At 43.3% G+C, this 15,319-nt stretch overlaps 2 protein-coding genes across 10 annotated transcripts in view; one reads left to right on the top strand and one right to left on the bottom strand.

The window, feature by feature from the left end:
- Nucleotides 1-248: 248 nt before the first annotated feature.
- slc22a21 (solute carrier family 22 member 21) lies at nt 249-14,471 on the bottom strand. 2 transcript variants are annotated; one of them, XR_012396618.1, is made up of 10 exons: nt 14,023-14,471; nt 13,163-13,266; nt 12,017-12,171; nt 10,936-11,770; nt 5,243-9,684; nt 4,047-4,144; nt 2,984-3,198; nt 2,709-2,891; nt 2,186-2,321; nt 249-544 (listed from the first exon to the last, which is right to left on the bottom strand). XR_012396618.1 is itself a non-coding variant. In NM_001308558.1 (10 exon segments), coding segments are annotated over 10 exon segments (1,641 nt in total).
- The window catches only part of galnt10 (UDP-N-acetyl-alpha-D-galactosamine:polypeptide N-acetylgalactosaminyltransferase 10 (GalNAc-T10)), a 32,445-nt gene continuing 30,539 nt past the window's right edge, over nt 13,414-15,319 (top strand). For all 8 annotated transcript variants that reach the window (XR_012396611.1, XR_012396610.1, XR_012396609.1 and 5 more), the window contains exon 1: nt 13,414-14,558. The gene's annotated coding sequence lies outside the window, so the exon portion shown is untranslated. The remainder of the gene's footprint in view (nt 14,559-15,319) is intronic.

The following is a 15,319-nucleotide window of genomic DNA, read 5'->3' as shown; positions in this document are numbered from 1 at the left end:
CTGAGTGTCCTCCTTCACTGTCCTGCTGGTCTGCTTGGTTTGGGATTGATTGGATTTGCTCTTCAGTGTTTGGCATTTCAGCAGTCACATTTGCATTAGACTGAACTGAACATCTCTAAAATCTGAAAACTGGACCAAAGCAGTTTCGGTTGACTAAAACTTCATCTGTGTTCAGCTGCTTTTTTCAGTGAGAGAGAGAGAGAGAGAGAGAACACAGAAAGACAGAGAAGACAAAGACAGAGACAAAGTTGTACCTAAAGCCAAAGTTTATTATATACTGCATGTGTCCTTCATCACATTTAGGACCAAAAATAACCCGATAAAAACATTGTACACAAAACCAAACAGTAAACACTGTTAATTGCAAAGCTTTGTAAAATGTGTGCTTTTATTACACCAAAGGTGTCATTACTGGTGTACAGTTGAAGACAGCATTGGTGTGAAGGGTTTTATTTACATCGTATCATAATTCCAGAAATCTGTGACGAGCGTTCAGATACGCGCCTCTTCACTGATAATGTTGAGTGGACTGTGTTTTTTTAACCTGTAAAAAATAATTTATAGTATTTATAATATTAATAGTAAACACACCCCTCTATAACATCATATGTTCATCATATAACATCAAACTCTAAAACTGCATTAACTCTCAATAATTGCATTACTTTCAAGTAAAAGGGGAAAGTCCAGTCAAATAACAACCATCAGATGTGGGCATTTCTCATAAACAGATCTTGAGTGAAGGATCATAATCATGTTTATACACTGCAGGAACTGCTGATTCTAACTTCGAGTTTTCGTCTTGTTTCTAGTGCAAATATCATAAATCTCTTCAAATAAGAAGATGTTGTCTTGTTTTCAGAAACTCAAAATTAAGATGCCAATGGAGTAAGTACGGAACCCCGGAAGGGACGTAGTGGAGGAGAAAAAATTGGCTGGGTGAAAAAAACCCCACTGGTGATCGACGCACAGTATTAATGTAAAGAAAGTGGGATAGAGTGGTAAAATACGGAAGAATTTCAGCAAAAACGGGAGGGTTTACGTGAGTGAAGTGAACAGGAAGTGTTTGTGGAGAAAAAGGTTTTGCGAGGGAACGTAAAACATCTTCGCGACACAACGTAAAACTTAGAGAGGGAGCGCAAAAACTTAGAAATATATATTTTCCTCCCACCCATTTTTTTCTTTCACCCATAATTTTTTTCTTCTCCACTACGTCCCCTCCGGGATTCCGTAAGTAAGAATTGTCTTAAGAAAAAAAAAATGTTGACTCATTTTTTTCTGAAAACAAGACAATATTGTACACTTGTGTAGAAAGTGTTTTAGCTGAAGTAATGCCGGACAAGAAAAAAGACAGAAACTCTCATTGAGAAAAGCAGATCTGCAGTGTAGTTTTCTCCATAATTCACTGTTCACTTTAATGCGCACAGCTAATTAGTGTAACCTCCATTTGTGATCTCTAATCCTGAACATAACTAGAATATAACCTGACCCAGAGCAGGTGAGAGAGCATGGTGACAAATATTGATCAAGAATCGACCATCATGATTAAAATAACTGATATTTAAATGGATAGCTGATAATCCCTCTTCCTGGAACTGGAGCTAACCCAGAGAAAGCCGAGTCCAGAGTGTGAGAGGACATTAGTGCAAAGAGCAGATCTAGAAAAACTGTCGTCTGAACAGTAGTGGGTTCATAACTTCAGGAGTTCTGACTGTAGGGTCTGTCTTTAACATCATATTTACCATTAAAGCAAAAAACTTTAGCTTAATGCTTTTGCTCAGACACTCCAACAGGTTGATGAGAGCATTGCTGGTGATTTACTGGGAATATCTACAGTGTGCAAATACATCAGACACATTTAACCAATGAAACAGTTACAGACGTGTTTCATGTGCTGTAATCAGAGCAAATGCAACCATAATGCAGTTCTCACTACTGTTATAGAAACCTTCAAGGTTTTAAACTAGCTGTCGGTACATGGACAGCATTACGTAGAGTTTCAGTTTCCCAAACACACGCCTGCATCTCCTCCATCTGGCACACTGTAGATCACTACAGTTTAGCTGAAGATCAGCTGTGTTTGTGTACGGAGAAGTGAATAACGTGTAGTGTTGTGTGTTCTCCAGGAAGAATGTAATGCTAATGCACAGTGAGCAGCAGAGGGCGCTGTTCTCCTCACACTTACCCCTTTACGGTCTGCATTTGACCGATAGTCTCTGGTAAAGCTGATCCTCGACTCTCTGGAAGCAGAAAACTGAGCAGACCAGAAAGCACATTTATACCGCCGATGAGGATGTACGGTAAAGATCTGTGGTAGCTTCCTGCAAACAAGAGAACAAAGCTATTGAGCGTTACAGGCATGAGAGGAAATAAATACACACTCGCTGGCCACCTGAGATTCACCCGTCCAACTGCATGATCAGACAGAGATATAATCAACAGTGCAGCAGGTCAGTGATTTAAGCCGGAGGCGTCTAAACTCAGACAGTAACACACAGGGCAGCTCCGGCTTCACTAACAGCCTAACTGAAGCTGGCCCAGGTGTGATGAGCTGGAGTTAAAGCTTAGGTCTGCTGTTAATGAAGCTGTGAGAGTAATCTGAGTTTGGCTTGTCTGATATAAATGTAAGCTTCTTTCCTCATTGAGGATCTACAGAACTCAACAATTAAACTGAGTCAAAAGTAGTTTAGAAAACACAGTTTAGTGACCTAAGTAGTTGAAGTATGGAGCAGAAATGCCGCCAACTCTGGAGGACATTGAGCAGGCTCCTAGAGCGGTGTTCCTCAGCACAGTGGGGTAAAGCTCAGCAGTAACAGGGTAAATGATGGAGAACGCTGCCGACAGACCAAACTTCCCCAGCATCACCAGAGCGAGGGTAACAGAACTCTGATCTACAGGTAAACAGCACAACACAATACACCGTTAACTGAAGCGTGTGTGAGTGTGTTGGCAGTGCTGCACTGTGGTATATGCAGACGCTCACCCTCTGGGATCAGCAGTATGAGCAGCAGCACCAGTCCTCCCAGTGCCAATGTGGAGGCCAGGCAGTGTCGGCGGGGCGCCAGCCGGAGCATCAGCCACGCCATCAGCAGCGCCGGCACCTCCACCACCGCTGACAGCAGGCAGTTCAGGTAGATGTTCCCGTGCAGACTGGAGGTGTTCAGGGAGAGAGCACAGTACCCGATGGAGACCGCCATCCTAAAGGAGCACAACACACACACACACACCCCACATTCAGACAATCAGCTTCATTTGCAAATATTGCACAGCGTCTGATTCACTAAACACACAAACTCAGCTTCGACACATTTTCACACACTGAGTATCATTCCACCAATATTGCAGAGTAAAAACATTTGAGTAAGAACAACATAAAGGTCAGATGAAGTGTTTTAGATGTTAGTATTAGTATTGTTCGTTTTTAGCATATCTATAATCTTGTGCAAAATAGTGACAAAATTCATGCTTCGATATAAAACAGATATGAAAGCTTGCAGTTAGTCTCTTCTAAATGCATTATCAGTTTTATTCTCGTTTCCTCGTACTTCAATTTCTCATCTAATCTTCTGGCCAATCAAATGCTCTCTACTATCTGACACATTTGATGCGCTTGAGCTCAAACACTGTCACTGGCTGAGCGGTGGAAAAGCAAAATGTGATTGACTGACTGGTAAAAAGGGGAGGAGCTATTATATGCCCCGCCCTCTCTTGACGTGTCAGTTGAGATAGCTTCAAACATCGAATAAGAAATGCACTTTTCAAAGCCCTTCATGGAGCCTTTAGGCAACATCTCAGAGACAGACATGCCCGCTGTGTTTAGATCAGTCCTTTCACATTTTTCTCATGTGAGGAAAACTGATACAATATTTATATAATACTAAAACACTGCAAAAGCCCCTTAGCATGAGAACAAATAAGAAGTAACATAGAAAACAAACAGTGTGTGTGTGTGTGTGTGTGTGTGTGTGTGTGTGTGTGTGTGTGTGTGTGTGTGTGTGTGTGTGTGTGTGTGTGTGTGTGTGTGTGTGTGTGTGTGTGTTTCTCACCAGATCAGACACAGCAGGCCGGTCATATAGCGGATGTTGGAGGATTTGAGCAGCTCACACACACTGAAGCTCTGCACGCCTCCGGCATCTTCTGTAGACTGCAGACGCACGTGGAACAACAAACACGCTTTATTTCACAGCGAGAAAAACAAGTCTCAAATCAAACACTGCACATTAGTGTGAGCAAAAGATCATCTGAGAGCCACAGCTACAAAAATACCAAGAATCCTTATTCGGACAGTCATAACAACCTCCAACAGCGCTGACAGTCTTTGGGTTAATGATATAAAGCCAGTGGATTTACACTGACAATATACTTGAGTCTAAGACAAAGAAGAGCTTTTCCAGCATCAACTCAATCGATGTGTAATAAAGCTCTGTTCTCTTAACATTACAGGGACCTGTTGAGTTTCAAGTTGATTTTATCAGAATGGCTGTTGTCTAATTTTCAGACAGGCCTCAGAAGTCAATGAAATGTTTTCTGTGTCTAAAGCATGTCTGTCATATTTACAGTAATTGACATTATGGTGTCTGTGAAATTAACACAGTTTGGCTCAAAATATCGTTAACTATCATCTGAAATATTGTTCCTTGTTTGGTTTTTCTATATTTTGACATTTATTTGACTGTCTTTGAATACTTGATATTAAATGTGCTTTCAATCCTAATAAAATCATTTTAATTTAATCTGAACACAAAAGTGATGATTCGGCTTTACTAAATGACTAAAGTACCAGCAAATGATGAAACTAATCCCAAACCAAACACTACACCAAAACTAGGATGCTGGTACTTGTGTTTATAACATGATATTTCAATACCATTTCATTTGTTTAATTTGAACTAATTGCAGTTTTAACCATTACTTCAAACCCAATGTGTCAAACCAGAGTACTGAAGTGTTCCTCAGGACTGTACGGTTGAGTCGGCCGTTGTGTTCTCAAAAGCAGCGAACAAAAACATGAAACGTGAATGCAGATTTGCTGGAAACAGTAAAACACGACCTGCGTATTGTCCAGCATCCCTCTGTCATAGCTGGACGTGTTGTGATTGCTGTATCGTATCTTCAGTATTCAGTTTTTCAGCATTGATGAGTTTTATCAAGCGGTGTCGGCTCTGCTGATGTGAGATGGAGGATGTAGCCTACATTATGGGCTGGTTCAGGCAGTTTTATTCACAGACAGGTGTGTACTGACCTGCATCAAGGGGAAGATGACGTCCGGAGCTGTAACTCTGTTTATCTTTGCTGCTTTTCTGATGATGGCTTCCGCCTCCTGGACCCGGCCCTGAGACAGCAGCCAGCGCGGAGACTCGGGAATAAACCTGAACATAACGACAACAACAACTGACTCTCTTCATCATGATCATCAGCTGCAGATAAACTGAGGGATATTCTAGGATTCCTACAGGTCACTGTTTAAACTGATAAAGATTTAAAGACTGGCATGTTGTGAGCTGTGAACAGTTTTTGTTGATCACAGCATTCATCAGATGCAGAACACAGAGATCAAGCACATGTTCAGCAGTCAGACCTCAGTGATACATGTTCAGGTCTGTGCTTTGACTGACTCCATCTTATTTGTCTAGTCCAATAAAGTGCTTTGATTGTATGGCCTTACACAACAAATGCACATTATATTACACCTTAAAGGCAAAACGCATTACATTTCAAACTCAGTATAGCACACTCAGAGCCATCTTCAGATCATCAATCAAGGAACTGCAAAGATTTGCCAACTTTTATAGAAATTCCATCAAAGGTTTCAGTTTTATCGCAGCACTCTTGACATCCATGCAGAAATACAGAATTAAGTACAGTAAAACAGTACAGTAACCCTGTCTCCTGTCTTTATCAGCATTACAAGCTGTTCCAGATCTGATTGTTATCTGCCCTATGCTTCACTATCCTCCTCCTGTTAGTCATTGTTGTCAAAGTCCAGTCTCAGAGAATTACACAACATATGCATTACAGCCAGCAGAGCTCCTGCTGGAGTCACTGAACACTGCAGATGAACACAGGAACATCTCGAGACCCTCAGCAGACCCAGCCGCTTTACTTCTGCTCTCTCCTCATGTTTCCATAGACTTCTTCATCATGTTTCTCCACATTGTCCACCATAGTAAGCTGCTGCTGCTCCTCACACGGCTGAGCATTTCTGCAGATTTGTCATCAAGTTCAGTGGTGGACCAGAAGATCCTGCAAGACTTCCTAATTAAATTCCAGTCCTCCAGACCAGCACAGAGGATGTGTTGAAGAAGCCGACTCTGTTCATGATATTGAGGACACATCATGCAGACGTGAGCACAGCGCTCGCTCTATAATCCCAGAAGACCTCGCAGATAAATACAGAACAAGGAAACACAGCACTTCTCTATTCACCATTATTACAGTTCAGAGATATCACTGGTTCATATTGATAAACCAATTTCCCACCACAAACATGCACATGACCATTTAATAAAGCTGTAATCATGTGGAAAGAGCTTTATTCATGTGAAATTCATAATAAAATTACTTTTGCTTGAGTTATCCAAATGATCTAAAGCAGAGGTCACCAATCTCTGTCCTAGAGAACCGGTACCCTGCAGGGTTTAGCTCCAACTATCCTCAACACACCTGCCTGGATGTTTCAAGTAAACCTAGCAGACCTTGATTAGCTTGTTCAGGTGTGTTTGATTAGGGTTGGAGCTAAAATCTGCAGGACACCGGCCCTCCAGGAATAAGTTTGGTGACCCCAGCTCTAAACCTTTTGATGTGTTATCCAGATTGAAAATGAACACATCAATAGATTGTTTCCTGAAAGTTGTAATGCTGACATTATTTTACTCGTGAAGGTCATGTGAGCATCAGGGAGACTGCAGCATCTTTTTGCTTATATGTTCTGGAGGTCTTCAGTTTGTTCTTCTGAGGTAATCTGGAAAGATGACTCTCCATGAGGTGGATCTCTGCGTTCAGGACCTCCTGCATCTTCAGTTCACCTCACTGAACACATCCACAGGAGTTTCAGTGGGACTGTAGATTTGCTCTGGGTAAAGCACACCAACAACTGTCCTGGCCTTCTGAAGCCCTGCTGATCCTGACTGTAGAGGAGGGAACACAGCTGTCTGGACCCTGCCACTTTACCCTTATGTGTCGTGGTATTGGAGGCCCAGCACAGCTCTTGTCTGGTCATGTAAGTTTCTCTTGTCTTTGTCTTGTAGTGAACCTGCGGTCTCAGGTGATCTCCGTTCTCTCTTCTTTGTAGTGGGTCTGTGTTCTCCAGCAGGCTGATGTATTCTCCAGTCCCACCCTGTCCTGTTATGAATCGTGATGTTCACCTGCCCTGTTATCAGTTTATTCATTTCCCTATGTATGACTATACCCAGTGTGCTCTTGTGCGTCTGTTTCAGTCAAGTCTAACCTGTTTGTGCGCTTGTTGTTGTTTTCCCCCTGCGGGGTTGTCGGAGTTGTTTTTTTGTTTTTCTATTGCATCAATAAAGTCCCAGTTGGGTCCTCGCCTCATCTTCCTTCACCCCAACCCTAATAACACCTGGAAAATTCACAGACACACACACACACACACGTCTCCAGAGACTCAGATAAAGGTCTCCTATAGCAAATTTCCTCAATCTGCCTTTTACTCAACCCTTCTCACCTACTTTACACCTGTGTTTTGTGTTTTATTGGAGACCAATGAAGATGCAGAGGAGCTCCTCTGCTGCAGGTTAGACAGACGTCTCCACATCTCCAGAGTTTCTGCAGTTTCTTCTGGACAGGGAGAGTCTGGCCAGATGAGCAGTTCTGGGGTCAGTGTGTGTATATCTCAGAATCCACAGCATCTTCCTGATTGATCTGCTCTTCAGCTCCAGGTAAACCCTGCTAATTACTATTCTTTTCATATTAGTAAAGCTGCATGTGGATCACAGCTCCTGTACACTTGAATCAAGTCAAGTCAAGTCAAGTCAAGAACTTTAATTGCCATATATACCCACCCTGCCATTACAGAGGGATTCCTGATGTACAACCAATATGTGCAGCCTGTAAACTCAATTCTCAATAGCCAAAGAATAAAATAAAAAAACAAAATGAGCACTTATTGCAGAGGTGAACATGACAGTCTGACAGTGTGAACAGCATCTCTCCACCTCGCCCTTTAATAATGAGGATGAGGAGGAGGAAGAGGAGGAGGTCTTCCTGTCTATGATGATCTCTCTGGTGTATTCTACATTGAGGATGAGGTTGTTGTTCTCTCCATAGACAATGACATCTTTGACTACATCCCTATACGCCTCTTTTTCCTGATCTCATATTTCAGCATATTTGATGACGATAGTGTCATGCCGGGATCAAACACAGTCATTTGTATAGAACGTTAAGGCTAATTTATACTTCTGCGTCAAACGCCGGTGTATGCTACGGTGCTGACGCACAGCCCTTCGCCATGGCTGTCGGCGTCGCTGACGTGCACCTTTAAAAAAATATAACTACACGTCGCAACAACGCGTAGTGCAAGCCCTGTGATTGGTCGGCTTGGTAGCCTTGACGAATCGGGGCGGGACCGAGAGCCGCGCGAATGGTGCGAGCCTGATGGAGCGATTGTTTACAAGTGTGGAGTGCCGTGAAGGAGCTCCGGATGGAAAGTTTTGTTTTGTGTTTACCTCATAGTTAAAGTTGTTGCACGTCCGCCAGTTCCTGCCTCAAAATGAGCGAGTTTGAGCCACTTGTACATCCCGGAAGCATTAAGGAAAAGCAAAACAGCAGAGAAGAAACTCGACACAGAGGAACATTTACACCTCACTGCCAACTAGCGTTTCGGAAGTGTTAATGCAGACCAACAGAGACAGCGTGCAGAAGTTTATATGCACAGCTACACGCGTTGCATGCGCCGTGGATTACGCCGATCGCTTGACGCAGAAGTATAAATCAGGCTTGAATAGTTTGGGCTGAGACAGCAGCTCTGTGGTGAACCTGTACTGACCATAAGCTCTACTGAGACTTCTCCTCCCATCCTTACCACCTGTGCTCTATTGCTGAGGAAGTCCAGAATCCAATGACAGGTGGTGGTCGGCATACCAAGGTCATGCAGGTTCACAGTCAGCTTTTGTGGGTGGAGGATATTTAGAGCAGAGAGATAGTCCAGGAAAAGCATCCTTGCATATTTTCTGCTGCTGTCCGGGTTTACCAGGAACACAGCATCATCCACAGATCTTTTGGGACAATAGGCAAACTGTAGTGGATCAACAATGTGGGATCACAGTGCTGATGTAGGTAAGAATGAGTTTCTCTAGACATTTCATGGCAACTGATGTAAATGCCACTGCTCTGGAGGGATTGTATGCAGTGTTTTTGGGGGACACTGTTTCTGTTCATGACTGATTAAAATGATCAGTGTTCACACCTGCTGCTTGTTCTGCACTGACTGTCAGGACTCCAGCTGAAACACCATTCAGACCTGCAGTATAAAGTCCTCGGGATCACAGGGGGCTTTGTTAGGGATGTCTGCTTTGTTATGATCATAAAAACTGTTAAGGCTATCAGGAAGTGTAGGATCCTTGACCTCCATGGCTGTACTCCTCCTGTAGTTTGACAGAATACCCTGCCACAGCTGCATGTGCTGTTTGTCAGATAATGTTCTTCAAGCCTTTGGTAGTATACCAACTTTAAAGGGTCACGAAACACCAAAACACATTTTTTGAGCTGTTGACAGTCGTATATGTGTCCCACACTGCTAAAAACACTATTAGGACACCTATATTTCACTAAAAAGTGTAAATTGGTTGTTTTTGCGTTATTTTAAGCAAATTCGTACTTCCTGTTTGAAACGAATTTTTGAAGCTGCGTCACGGTCATGACATAATAGTGTGTATTCCAGCGTGCAGACTGGGCGTCTGTGCCAGAGTGAGTCTTATTACGTCTTACAGTGTGTTGCATTAATGCATGAGTAAGGCTTGGGTCAAACCAATCAGCGCACTCTATTGTGCAACTTCATTAATATTCATTACTATCACCGTGTTTTCAGGACAGAGACGCCACGTTGTGTTGGCAAAACAAGCGTGAAGTGTTGCTTTTATAGTTTGCTGCAGTTAAGTTTCGTTTTCATTTTCTCTCTGTGAGAGCTCAGACTCACGTGTGGATTACAGTGTATGCGACGCGCGACAACAATAACTTACGTGTCTAAGGAGAATTATTGTTTACCTGAGAGCTGTTCTCATCTGCAAACGCTGAGATCTGGAATCGTTTGTAGTATTCTCTTCATAAAGACGCGGCTCTAGTAGTTGCTGGTGATTGTCCTGTCTCTACAGATTTGGTAAGTGAGCGACCAGTGCTCTTTGTTTATTCAGTTTGTTCGTATCTAACAAACTATTGCACAGAGTGTAAACACGTTAGCACCACAACCAAACTTTAACCTCGTGTAGGGTTTTTACCGCATTTAGTGACCGGAATAACACGCGCGGCTTTCTGACACTACCTGTCGTGTGCATCTAAGTTTCTGGGAAATGCGGAGGTTTTTTTCTCTCATTCGCCGTGCGGTATAAAACATTGCATGAAAAATACACGCTTAGAGCAGCTCCTCGAATCAAATATCTCGTGTGTCGCGAGGGGCATGAATGAATTCCCTGAATGAAAGAGCCAAACTGCAGTTAAAGTCCACCATTTAATAATTTGGCTAATAATTCGACTACAGATGTCCATGTAGGTTAAACACCATCACATTCTCCTGTATGTATGTGTGTGTGTGTGTGTATTTTGACTCTGAAACTTGCGCGTGCCCAAATCGACACTCCCACACCCTCCCACTTTAGTTCCTCCGACACTCCCCCCTAAACAGAGCTGGACACGCCCACTTTTCTGACTTTTTCCAAAGAAGAGGTGTTAAAACACCCTGCTGAAACGAGGGGGTTTCATGGCCCTTTAATGGACTTCCTAAGCTCATACTGGACCCGTTTATACTCCTCAATCAGGGTTGTTGGTTTAGGAAGAGCTGTACAGTTCTGGAGGGGAAACAGATCTTCATGTAGTCATCAGTGTGGTCTGTAGCATCTTTATAAAGGTCCGTGTCTGTGATCTGCAGGCGGCTCTGGAGGTTTGCCAGTGCAAAACAAACAACAGCATCAGCCTCTCAGAGCTCTGCGGCGCCGCACACACAGGGAGCACTGTACTTTACACTTGAGCTTCAGTGATTAAATCTAAATATTCAGTCATCAATGTCTACTTATGATTAAAGCATATAAATCATGTACTGTACATGTGTTTTAGCAATACTTTAAAAAAGCCAGAGGCTTTAGCTGAGTAGACCTTCTAGATGAACAGTAATCTTGCAGATTTCCTAAAAAATGTATTCATTTGTGTTCAAAATTGAGCACATTTCTCCAGCATTAGGGATGAGGCTGGCGCTCGACGCTTTAAGCACTATCAGATCTGTGCAGGACAGCAGTTGTGAGGTTAGATTTTGAGCATAATTTGTCTCAATTAAATCTGCTTTTCTGCAAATGTATTCTTTGACAAGCAAAGATTTAATATACAAGAATGCTTCAAACAGCTCTGTGGGTGTCTGTGCACAGTTCCTTTTACCACCACAGGGGGATGTAGAAGAACCCGGGGATGGTGAGGGCCAGCATCAGAGATCTCCAGTCCCGCAGGAAGAAAGCGGCCAGCGGGAGAATCATGTAGCCGATGGAGAAGAACAGACACACACCCAGAGTGGAGTACACGTCCCGAACAGACGAGCTCAGAATCTCCATTCCTGGAAACCGCATTGGAGAACAGGTTTAGCTGCTGACATTCATTACTGTACATTCTGAGACAACAGCATGCATCTGTACTGCAAAGACTAAAGAGGTGTTAGTTGAACAAATGTGCTGAGCAATATGCTCTATTTTAACAATCACTCATGTATTTTGATCTACTTTGTGTCTGTGAGGATATAATGATGAGTTGTGATCATTTAATGATAAAGTCAAATGTCCCCAAAATTCCAACAGGCCTTTACCTAAAACAAACGCTGCCACATAGTTAGAAATTTGACCCATTCCAACAATGAAAAACAGCAAACAAAAAATCTGCCAAGATGGAGAGAAGACTTGAACGACGGTGAACAGCGTCTGAATCGCCATCGTCACGAACAGCACGATTTTCCTGCCAAACCTAAAAACCAAAAGCAAAGAAGTTTATTTTCAATAGGCAAATAAGAGTAATTTATTTAGAAATATATATGTGTATGATGTTTTAGTTAAACACTAGCTTTCAGCACAACGACTAAATAGCACAGGGCCATCTGCAGTCCGCATGTTCTTCCCGTGTTGGCGTGGGTTTCCTCTGGTTGCTCCGGTTTCCCTCATAGTCCAAACCCATGCGCTATATGTGTGTGTGTGTGTGTGTGTGTGCGTGTGTCTGTGTGTGTGTGTGTGTCTGTGTGTGTGTGTGACTGTGTGTGTGTGTGTCTGTGTGTGTGTGTGTGTGTGTGTGTGTGTGTGTGTGTGTGTGTGTGTGTGTGTGTGTGTGTGTGTGTGTGTGTGTGTGTGTGTGTGATATGAGTGAGCAGCTGTAAGCAGGTCTCCACTGATGTTTAATCTCATCTCAGTCAGCGTGCTTCACCAAACGTGCTAAACAGAGATGTGATTTCACATTTAGCCACATGGCTAGCGTTCACAATCTACCTCTGCTCAGATCTGCTGAAGACACAATATATGACAGAGGAGCGATGAGGAAAAACACAAGGTCACATGCAGGATCACAGCTGGAGGACAATAAAGCATTTTGCAAAGTGCTGCTGCTGCTGTGGCAGAGGTTTGGTCTTGGTTTGTGTTTAATGCTGTGGTGAAGTCTCTTTAATAAGAGATCTGCTCTATAACTCGCATTAGGGGAGCTGCTGTGTGTGTTTTCAGTTCTGCCTGTAAGTCAGATCAGAGGAGGAGCAACTCACAACAGCAGAAAACCGGCAGAGCAAGGAGTTCATTCCTGATGGAGTCTGAAGAGCGTGTTTAATTCAGCGTTCATGACTCCAGACTCTCAGCTGTGTGTCTGTATGTCTAAACCTGATCAACTGTTAAATAATAAACACATGTGCAGAGCAGAGAAACACACACACACACACACACACACACACACGTGGGAGAGGAGATTTGACGATCCTCACCTGTCCGACACTGGACCGGAGATCACAGAACCAGTCAGAACACCACAGAAGAAGATTGAGGAGGTCAGTGGAGATTTCCAGTCATCCGAACACACCAAGTCCCACTGTCAGCACACACACAATGCACATTACTCAATTACTACATCCGCTTGTACAGGGAATCATTAGCACACTCAATCATCTCTGTAAATGCACAAACATGTCATATTCTGTGGATGAAGCACTTTTAATAATAAAACACTGAGCCGTACACAACTCCCAGCACCGGCGAACAGTTCAACAAACACTGAAGTGTTCTCCGTGTGTGTTCATCATCATAATAGACAGCAGTGTTCCTCCAACATCTTAACCACTTGTCTTTTTTAATGAACATTCATGTTTAACATCCTCATAGTGTTTTCCTCATGACTGAGCAGCAGTCTTCAGCTAAGAGTCGTTTTGAAATGTAAACACTCAGAGTAATGCATTAATGCTGGAAATATATAAATATTACAATAACACTCTTATTTGACTAGCTGATGCTTTTACCTGCAGGTTTAATTTGAATCTGAGTTCGTCTTATTGTTTAAATTAAATATTAGACAGCCTGTAAAGCTGATCTCACATACATGAAGTGAAACTGATCAATTATTCAATCAACACTCTTCAATTCGGCTACATTAAACATAACATGTAATATCGCCATGTGTTGAGCCTGATTTGACTCAACTTTGAAGACAGAACCCTGCACATGTGTAATGGTGTTGCAGTCTACACAGATTCATTCCCCGTAATGTCATTACTCCAACACCGAGACACTTCTGCAGGAGTAAATCTCCGCTATATCGAGTAAAGCAGACAGAATAACCGCAGACACGCACCTCCGACACTATGGTGGAGCTGTAAATCTCTTTATCGTAGATCCAGCCGTCCGCGCACTCCTCCCGGGGGATCTCCGACACATTGACGTCCAGTCCGGGCAACAGACCACCGTCCGAGTAGTTCTTCACCAGGTCTAGTCGGAGTCTGTAGCACCTGCTGGCACGCGGGTCTCCGTGCGGCTGTGGTCGCGGCACAGACGCGTTTCTCCAGCCCGCCGTCAGGTTCAGCGTCTCGGGGATCCGGCAGTGATGGGCCGGGGTGTCACCCAGGAACACGATGGATAAACCGGTGAATCCGTTCGGGATGATGCTCAGACACAGCAGGCTAAAGACGGTCTTCTGGAACGGGCCCCAAGCGCCCAGGAACGCGGTTTGCTCCTCGTAGTCCTGGAGGTTCATAGCAGCCGAATGAAGAGCGACTCCGGCGGCTGCGGAGCTCCAGAGCCCGCGGTGGGCGGAGGGAGACCGGGAAGACCAGCATCACACACCGCCCAGAGCCAGAGGAGGAACATGGTCTGATCATCTATATTTATCTGGTATGATCAGTATTCATTATTATTATTATTCTTTATTCATTCATTATGCATCTGTTTTTATACTGATGCTCATTATTCATCTGTCATCATACTGATCATCTTCATCTGTCATCTCTGAGAGTGTTCAAACAGAGACATCTCTCTGATCTGTTTTTGCTCATCAGCATTTAATAGAGATCTTTTGAACAGAATATATCTTTAAAATGTTTAAAATGTGGAATGATGGGCGATACCAGGTAAAAAAAAAAACAGCTTAAAACAGCCTAACCTGCTGCTTTCAGCTGGTCCACCTGCCTGGTTTATAGGGGTCCAGCAGATGTTTTTAATAACTAAACGGCAGCAGGTAAAATCTTGCCTAGGGCAGCAAATTGACCAGCACCTCACACACATACACACACACACACACACACACACACACACACACACACATTTTGTTTGTGCAAGGTTCCTCTGTTTGAAAGTTGTGTTTGTTTTCCAAATTGTCTGTGTGGAGTTTGCATTTTCTCCCCGTGCTGGCGTGGGTTTCCTCCAGGTGCTCCGGTTTCCCCCACAGTCCAAACACATGTGCTATACGTGTGTGTGTGTGTGTGTGTGTGTGTGAATGAGTAGTTCAGCATTAGGTTCAGGGTTAAGCTAATGCCCAGTTTATGTGAAGACTATGATCAGTATGGAGTATCTTCATGGAAACCCCAACTAAACGAACGTGCTTCTGATGTATTCAGGCTATACAGCAATAAAATGAATTGTTCATCCCATTAAAC

The sequence above is a fragment of the Danio rerio genome, chromosome 21, assembly GCF_049306965.1.
Source record: "Danio rerio strain Tuebingen ecotype United States chromosome 21, GRCz12tu, whole genome shotgun sequence".
In the NCBI taxonomy this organism is placed as follows: domain Eukaryota; kingdom Metazoa; phylum Chordata; class Actinopteri; order Cypriniformes; family Danionidae; genus Danio; species Danio rerio.
This window is presented reverse-complemented; position numbering and strand designations above follow the sequence as displayed.